At 33.2% G+C, this 9,328-nt stretch overlaps 1 protein-coding gene across 1 annotated transcript in view; it reads left to right on the top strand.

Moving 5' to 3' along the window:
• The window catches only part of LOC121870553 (dynein axonemal heavy chain 10-like), a 129,588-nt gene extending 121,860 nt beyond the window's left edge, over positions 1-7,728 (top strand). The window contains exons 14-15 of the mRNA XM_042372384.1: positions 1,385-1,529; positions 7,570-7,728. Coding sequence (XP_042228318.1) covers positions 1,385-1,529; positions 7,570-7,728 — 304 coding nt within the window. The remainder of the gene's footprint in view (positions 1-1,384; positions 1,530-7,569) is intronic.
• The last annotated feature ends 1,600 nt before the right edge of the window (positions 7,729-9,328 follow it).

The following is a 9,328-nucleotide window of genomic DNA, read 5'->3' as shown; positions in this document are numbered from 1 at the left end:
ATATATATATATATATATATATATATATATATATATATATATATATATATATATATATATATATATATATATATATATATATATATATATATATATATATATATATATATATATATATATATATATATATATATATATATATATATATATATATATATATATATATATACTGATAACTCTAAAGAAAAGAAACCGTTGTGTGTGGCTAAGATTAGTAGGGTCATTACCCTAATACCTGGCCATTGTGGACCTGGTCTCACCCTCACTCTGTGTCTCCTCCTGCATCATTTATATTACTCTCTGATACTCACCTAGAAGATGTGAATTGCAGAAAGCGGCAGGACTTGATATTTTCTTCTTCCTTGTGGTTATCATATATACCTGAATCAGCACCTGCAGTGATTTACTTGCATATATATATATATACTATATATATATATATATATATATATATATATATATATATATATATATATATATATATATATATATATATATATATATATATATACACACACACACACAGAGTTAGGGACCCAAATGCAGGTCGTAAGTCGAATTGGTCATAATTTGAAAATGCGTAAATAATACATAGAAAATCTAAAATGGGTGCCTCTTTTTCTTCTTAGCACCACAAAACTCTCACTTTTAGGCTTGCCAGCCATTTGAAAGTGAATTACAAGCAAAAATTTTGTCTGTACCCAATTTTCCCATATGTTTTTGTATTTGTGATTTGAAAATTCACCGAACGAATGTTTTTTCTTTTACCAAATCCATTTGTATCTAGAGGGATACCTTTTCTACAGAGCAATTGACCATTGATTTTTAACTCCAATAAAAGGCTGGATATACATTATTATAATAGAGTGTCGTATATCACAGACTTTTATGCTATAAAAGATATTAGGAGCATATAGTCAGGGGTGCCAACTAAACATATACCCGGTACCATGAGTGGCTGAAGTATTTCCTCATTCCCAGATCCATTGGACCCCAAGGGGCACAATAATGTTTTTGTTGGGTGTGCCTGATGGCAAGTGTGACACAATGGCATCTGGAAATTCCGGCTAACCTGTGCAAGCATAAAAAATGGTTGTAAAAAGGTGATGTTCATGATGATGATCACCATCACTATCACTGCTGTGTTTGCCTTCATTTGTATGCTAGCTGCTAACATTCTTAATACTGTATAAATGTTAATTTAAATTGACCTGTATGATAGAAATATAACTATAATTATGCTTATTTTTGAAAATAAAATACACTGAATGAAATCAGCTGGTTACTTTTACATTTAGAAATTAAAATTTCAGGTAGGCTATGCTGCACCTTATTTCATAAAAATGTAGATGTATATAGAATAACCAAAGGTATTCTTTTTTAGGACATCAGAACTGGTAACAGCAGTTGCTGGTGTGCTGCAAAAGGAGCCATGTAGAGAAAAGTTCCGTCAGATGCTAATCTCTCGTCTCCCTGACCTCCTCTCTGCTTTTGCTGCTGAGGTGAAGGGCATCAGAGCTGATTTCAAGGTCAGAAAGAGAACTGATGCAGTAATTTTTTTTTGTTGGTTTTGAAAAATACAGTACAATGTTCTTTTTGTTAACTAAGGATTTTTTGATATACAGGAGTCCTTTGATTTATGGAACTTTGCTTTTGTGAAAAAATAATGTTCCAGCACTTTGGTATACAAACGAAAAGCCATTTTTTTTTGTAAAACTAGCCAGGCCAACATACAGGCAATTAAAACATCTAATAATTACTAAATACGTAATATTAGGAGGACACGTCGCTACCTGGCATTTAATTGCAATTCTCAAAACCCTTTCCCTCACCCTCCATCACACGCATTGCTACCGTCATCTCTTGCCCTAGAGTGAGCAGTAAACAAATGTCAACTCGAGATTGGTGGCATGTCGACGTTGCATTCTGGACTATACTGTATGACAAAAACTGGTTTTTTTTTTAAACTGCTTTTTGTTCAATCCAGATTGTGACGACTAGCTTTGATTACCTGAGCAGGAGGTGGAGAGGGGGGTGACATTGCGTATAAGGCTTCGCTAGCTTAGGTCAAGATTATAATTATAAACTTTTTGGAATATTTTCCAATATTAGGAACATTTACTGGAAGGTAAAATGTTAATTTACATATCCCAATTAGGATACTCACTTTATTCTCATGAGGAAGAAGAAGGTCCTGGTTGTGGAGAGTAACTAGGTGGGGGAGGGGACCTCAGTACCACCACATGTGAAGCATCTTTCAGAGATAGGTGAAGATAGCTGTTTTGAAAGGTTTTTGATGATTTCCAAAAGCCAACATCTTTGATCTAACTGAGGCTCATATGCCGCAGAAAGGCCACAGACCCTGCATATTTCCTGGTGTCATGTGCCAAAATTTTTTTGCCAAGGTCTGCTTGACTCTCTAACTAAGAAAAAATATATTGTCATTTGAATAGGAGACAATTTCTTACGATCCTGTGATGAGAATACATAGGGGCCTCGATTAGGGAAACTGCTTAACCATTCTTGAAGAATCTTAACTGGGCACAATATATCAGGAACCCTTGTCTCATCCATTAGCAGTTTCATCCTCATAGATTGAGCTTGAAAATCCTCCCTTTCATTTTTTCTTATAATGTCCGTAGGAAAAAGGGCGACATCTTTCTCAGAAAATACCAATAATGATGGTTTATTGGAAATTGAAATCAGCTCACTGATTCTCATACCTTTTCCTATTGCTAGAAGGAAGGCTGCATTCTGGAGCAATCTGTCCCAGTTCAGATTTATATTGTAATTAGGCCCCATAAGAAATTTAGTACGTAACATTATCTAGAGACCAAGGTGGGTTTCTCTTAGGCCGAGGGGGTCTTTGAATGAAAAAGGATGATCTGAGCATTTGATAAATTCTGGGGTTCAAACTAATATTAAAACCCCATGCCAGAAGGTCAACCAATGCTGATTTATAAGATACAACTGTAGATCCTTGAAGGCCTTTAACTCTGAACAGAAAATCTAAAAATTCTAACACCACTTTTTCTGGCAATGTGATTGGAGTCGTTAACCTGATAAATTGTTGAAAAAGTTTCCAAGCTTTCTCATATTGCATAGAAGTTTGGAGTCTATGACCTGCTGTCACTTGGTTAACTACAGTATATTGGAATTATTCAACAATCTATTTAAACATCTTTTGAGAAACTCCAAGCGTGAAGTGTCAAGGATATCTCGAACTGAGGGTGCAGTACCTGGTCTAGACATCCTTGTTGCAATTGTAGTGGATGCGAGCACCATTCTAACAGATCCAGACACCACGGATGTAGGATATAATATGGTGTAATTAAGAGGACCTTTCCTTGGAAGGATCTGAGTTTTTGAACTACTTTATTCAAGACATCTGAAGATGTCTTGAATAAAGACGAAAGGTAAGGTGCTCCATTGTTTCCCTTTTCCCGTGTGATTTTATCAAGATTTATTTTATCCACGTTTTCATTGTGGATCTACATGAAATATATATATATATATATATATATATATATATATATATATATATATATATATATATATATATATATATATATATATATACTGTATATATATATATATATTTTTTTATATGTAGCAGTTTTCACTTAACACAGTACCCTCTGGGTTTTTATTACTTAGTGAACTTTTATATATATATATATATATATATATATATATATATATATATATATATATATATATATATATATATATATATATATATATATATATATATATATATATATATATATATATATATATATATATATATATATATATATATATATATATATATATATATATATATATAAACCCAGAGGTACCGTGTTAAGTGACTGGATGTGGGCAACAGAACATCTGGGATTAATTCCAATGAAACCAGCCCGACCCCCAAACTCCACTTTTTGTGACATAACTATGTTGTAGTAAAAATAACATCTTAATTTTATAATGGTACATGCACACAATTAATACTTAAGAGAAATGAAAATACAGTCGCAAGTTAATGTCCATTCAAATAATGGACTCAACTCTCCCTCTTCTCCACACTACACTGCTGGCTCTTCCTCCTGAGAAATTTTTGGGGAAAACCACTAAATTTTAATAAATAATACCTCAAACTAAAGTTAGGATAATACAATTGACATTGCTGGATTCCTGTAAGACCAGGAATATTTTGAATATAAATGTCATATATTTTGCACAAAAGATAACATATTTACTCAGAGAAAACATTTCATCTAAAATTTGTATGTCTAATGCAAAATCTATGATGTTTATATTCAAAATGATCATCATATTGTAGAATTCCAGCAATGTAAATTATATTCTGGCGGGTAATTTGTATGAATTTTATGAGCTAAAACAGGCAGGGTGGCGGTGGCGGGTGGGGCAAATCTAAAATAGCGTCTCGAGCGGACACTCACCGTATCGTTGGAAAAACCGCGTTAGAAGTGAAAGTTCAGCTCTGGTGGATAAGATAATCTTGATAAAATCACAGGAAAATGGAGATAGCAATTCATAGCTTTAGGTCTTTATTCAAGACATCTTCAGAGGCAGTTGCCTCTGAAGATGTCTTGAATAAAACGCTTATTTCAATCAGATATATATATATATATATATATATATATATATATATATATATATATATATATATATATATATATATATATATATATATATATATATATATATATATATATATATATATATATATATATATATATATATATATATATATATATATATATATATATATATATATATATATATATATATATATATATATATATATATATATATATATATATATATATATATATTTCATGTAAATCCACAATGAAACGTGGATAAAAGATGGGTCTTGATAAAATCACTGAAAATGGAAACAGCAGGTATTAACCGTCTTTATTCAGGAACATAAAGCGAAAGCTAGTCAAGTATATATATATATATAGTGAACCTCGCTTTCGGGTCAATTGAACCACAGGTACGTAAAAGCGAGAAACATAACATATGGGATTAATTGAAATACTGACCGGTTCTAACCCCAAACTTACTTTCAGACACAATACCTACGTTGTAGTAAAAATAACTTCTTAATTTTATGATGGTATGCACACACAATTAATAATTAAGAGAAATTTCAATAATATTAGGTTTTTTAACACTTACATTAGTAGAAAAGATGGCTGGGCACACGGGGATGGGGGGTTGGTTCCGAGCAAGAGGACAGATTATTGGCCCTCGCCTGTATCACTTGTATCAATTGTATCACTATCCACCACAGAGGCTTGCTGGGCCTCTTTGTCAAACCCCTCAGAGTCCATATAAGTCCATATAAGTCCATATATATATATATATATATATATATATATATATATATATATATATATATATATATATATATATATATATATATATATATATATACATATACATATACATATACATATACATATACAGTATTACCCCGCTTTACGCGGTTTCACTTAACGCGATTTCTCATATACGCGGTGCCTCGCCAGAACCGAACTTTCACTTAATGAGGTTCATCTACTCATATACGCTGTGAAGTATAATATTTTTATTTTTTTTATTTAGCTCATAAAATTCATACAAATTACCCAGCCAGAATATAATTTACATTGCTGGAATTCTTACAATTTGATGATCATTTTGAATATAAACATCATAGATTTTGCATTAGACATACAAATTTTAGATATAATGTTTACTCTGAGTAAATATGTTATCTTTTGTGCAAAATATATGACATTTATATTCAAAATATTCCTGGTCTTACAAGGAATCCAGCAATGTTAATTATATTATCCTAAGTTTAGTTTGAGGTATTATTTATTAGTTAAAAGGTAAATATTCTGGTTTTCCCACACATCTGGTAGGGAGGGTTGGTGGGCGGTGGGGGGGAGGGAGGGACCGACCGACCATCTGGCGCGGTGTGAAGAATATTTTTTTATTTTTTTATTTACTGAAGATATTTGTTTTAGCTCATAAAATTCATACAAATTACCCGGCCAGAATATAATTTACATTGCTGGTATTCTTACAATATGATGATCATTTTGAATATAAACATCATGGATTTTGCATTAGACATACAAATTTTAGATCTAATGTAATAATTTGGTTTACACAAAGTAAATATTTTATCTTTTGTGCAATATATATGAAGTTTACATTCAAAATATTCCCTGACCTGCAAGGAATCCAGAAATGTCAATTATATTATCCTAACTTTAGTCTGAGGTATTATTTATTACTAAAAGTTAAAATCTAGTTTTTTCACCAAAACATTTCTCTGGTAGGGAGGGAAGGTGGGGGGGGGAGGGTTGTGACCGACCGACCGACCCAGCTGGCGTGAGTGTGAGGAGGGGGGGGAGGCAAGGTGGGGTACTTTGATTGACAGATAGTGTGTGAAGAATATTTTTTTTTTATTACCTGAAGATATTTGTTTTAGCTCATAAAATTCATACAAATTATTCAGCCAGAATATAATTTACATTGCTGGAATTCTTACAATATGATGATCATTTTGAATATAAACATCATGGATTTTGCATTAGACATACAAATTTTAGATCTTTTGTAATAATTTGGTTTACACAAAGCAAATATTTTTTAAATATCAATTCTAACTGGTCTGAGGTATTATTTATTACTAAAAAGTTAAAATCTAGTTTTCACCAAAACATTTCTCTGGTAGGGAGGGAACCAGGGGGGTTGTGACCGACCCGGCCGACCCAGCTGGGCGTGAAGTGTGAGGAGGGGGAGGCAAGGTGGGAGTACTTTGATTGACAGATAGTGTGTGAAAGAATATTTTTTTATTACCTGAAAGATATTTGTTTTAGCTCATAAAATTCATACAAATTATTCAGCCAGAATATAATTTACATTGCTGGAATTCTTACAATATGATGATCATTTTGAATATAAACATCATGGATTTTGCATTAGACATACAAATTTTAGATCTTTTGTAATAATTTGGTTTACACAAAGCAAATATTTTATCTTCTGTGCAAAATATATGAAGTTTACATTCAAAATATTCCCTGACCTGCAAGGAATCCAGAAATGTCAATTATATTATCCTAACTTTAGTCTGAGGTATTATTTATTACTAAACGTTAAAATCTAGTGTTTTCACCCAATCATTTCTCAGAGAGGTAGGAGCTAGTGAGCTGGGAAGAGGGGGTGGGGGATTTGAGTCCATTATTTGAATGGACATTAACCTGGCGACTGTATTTCTCTTAAATATTAATTGTGTGAGCATACCATCATAAAATTTAGATGTTATTTTTACTACAACATAGGTATTGTGTCGGAAAAAGTGGAGTTTGGGGGTCGGGCCAGTCTCTATTGGAATTAATCCCATATGTTCTGTTGTTCACTTTACGTGGTTTTCACTTTCTGCGGTACCCTGTGGGTTCAATTGACCGCGTAAAATCGGGGTACTACTGTATTTACTGATCTATCCCTTCACTTTTTATTTGTTGAAAAGGTTGTACTAAGCAAGCTGTTTTACAGGCACAGCAGCAGATAGAGCGGCCTGGGACTCAGGCGCCATTGTCAGGACGTGTGCGCTGGATGGCCACCTACCTCACTAAACGCCTTGCAGCTTGGACAACACTGAAGGCTCTTTACTCTCAGTACCAGGTAGTGAAGATTGCCTTAATATTCAAGTGATGGGTTCAAATTATTAATACCCTGTATAGAATTTTTCACTACTTTCTTTTCACCTTTTTATATGCTTTGTCACCATGAGTTACTTTGTGTAATAATTTTTTCTCTACTGTAACAGGAAAAAAATACTAATATTTTGCTCATGATTATGATGTACTGAAATATGTTAAACTCATAGGCCCAAATTCAGAACGGTGGTTTGAAACCGCATAAAGGTTTAAATCAAGCATCGAGTGAAGATTGAAGATTATTGGTATTCAGAATGCTGGCTTCAGCCAACACAAAGATTCAAACCGGGTTTGAGATTAGATATGTCGATCCTCGCTTTAATCCAGCCTGGAGGCAGGTTATGCGGTCTATCTGTCATTCAAGATAACAAGTCAACATGAATTTTGACAGAGCGCATAATTCGTCAAATTGGAAATTTTGTAGAGAGAAGACTGATGGTAGAATGACAGAATCCTATAAATTTTTATGACAGTTAATTCAGACGACAATATGGGTTCAGCAAGGAAGTTTTCCTTGATATTTTCCATGATATAGAGCATCTGCTTGACAGACCTGTTGGCTATGGTTCACCTCTACATCCCATTCATCAGCTAGTGATTGCCTTGAGATTCTTAACAACGAATGGTTTCAAGGTCTCTGCATTTCTCAGTTCTTCTAGATCAGAGTTCAGGATTTTGACTTGTATGTTTTTAAGTTTACCCTGTAGCATTGGACAAGCCAAGGTCCCAGTCTACATGATGATTGATTCCACACACCTGAACAGTGTTTTACAACTTCTATGTTCCACTCGTATATCTTCCTTTTTTATTTTATTTTTTTAATTATTATCAGTTCATGCATAAGGTAAACATCACATTGAAGGCAACAGTGTAGGAAAAATCCAAATAATGATGGTTTTCATATAATTAAATGCGTATATGGGAAATATATTTCATGCCAGCAGGCGTTGTGCATGCCTGTTGATGCAATTATGCTTAAAAATGATTGTGGCTATGATTTGATTTGATGTGCATATGCTGTCCGTCAAATATGACAAAGTGTTAAAAATTTATTCATATGGCGTATCCAACTACCCTGTAGGCCTTCATTATAAGAAAAATACATACCAATATGCAGTACAGTATGCCTGGATAATTTGTGGATTTTGATTTCTTGGTCCTCTATTATTCGCGGATGACACCCTGGATGTACCCAAGAATGTCTGCAGGTAGTTTTAAAGTTGCCGGCATTTACTCGGCTGGGACAGGGTGTCATTTTTTTAGACACGGTAATTTTCTTTACCTGTGTTGTATTTATATATATGTGTGTGTGTGTGTGTGTGTGTAGACACACACACAAAAAACACATACGAATAAATAATAATGGGAAAATCCTCTTACAAATAATCATAAGTAAATGTAGTATTAAAAATGTTGAGTCTACCCTCAAGTCTACTCCATGATTTATTAATAACAAAGCACAGAGTAGACTTGAGGGTAGACTCAAAATTTTCAATACAGGTTGTACCTCTCTAGTCCGGCAACCTCGGGACCTGACCGGTGCCGGACCATGGAAATTCACCCTTTTCCTGGATAGATAGTGACTTGTGCTTATG

The sequence above is a fragment of the Homarus americanus genome, unplaced genomic scaffold, assembly GCF_018991925.1.
Source record: "Homarus americanus isolate GMGI-L3 unplaced genomic scaffold, GMGI_Hamer_2.0 scaffold32583, whole genome shotgun sequence".
NCBI lineage: Eukaryota > Metazoa > Arthropoda > Malacostraca > Decapoda > Nephropidae > Homarus > Homarus americanus.
Note: the sequence above shows the minus strand (reverse complement) of the source record. Positions and strands in the feature narration are given on the sequence as shown.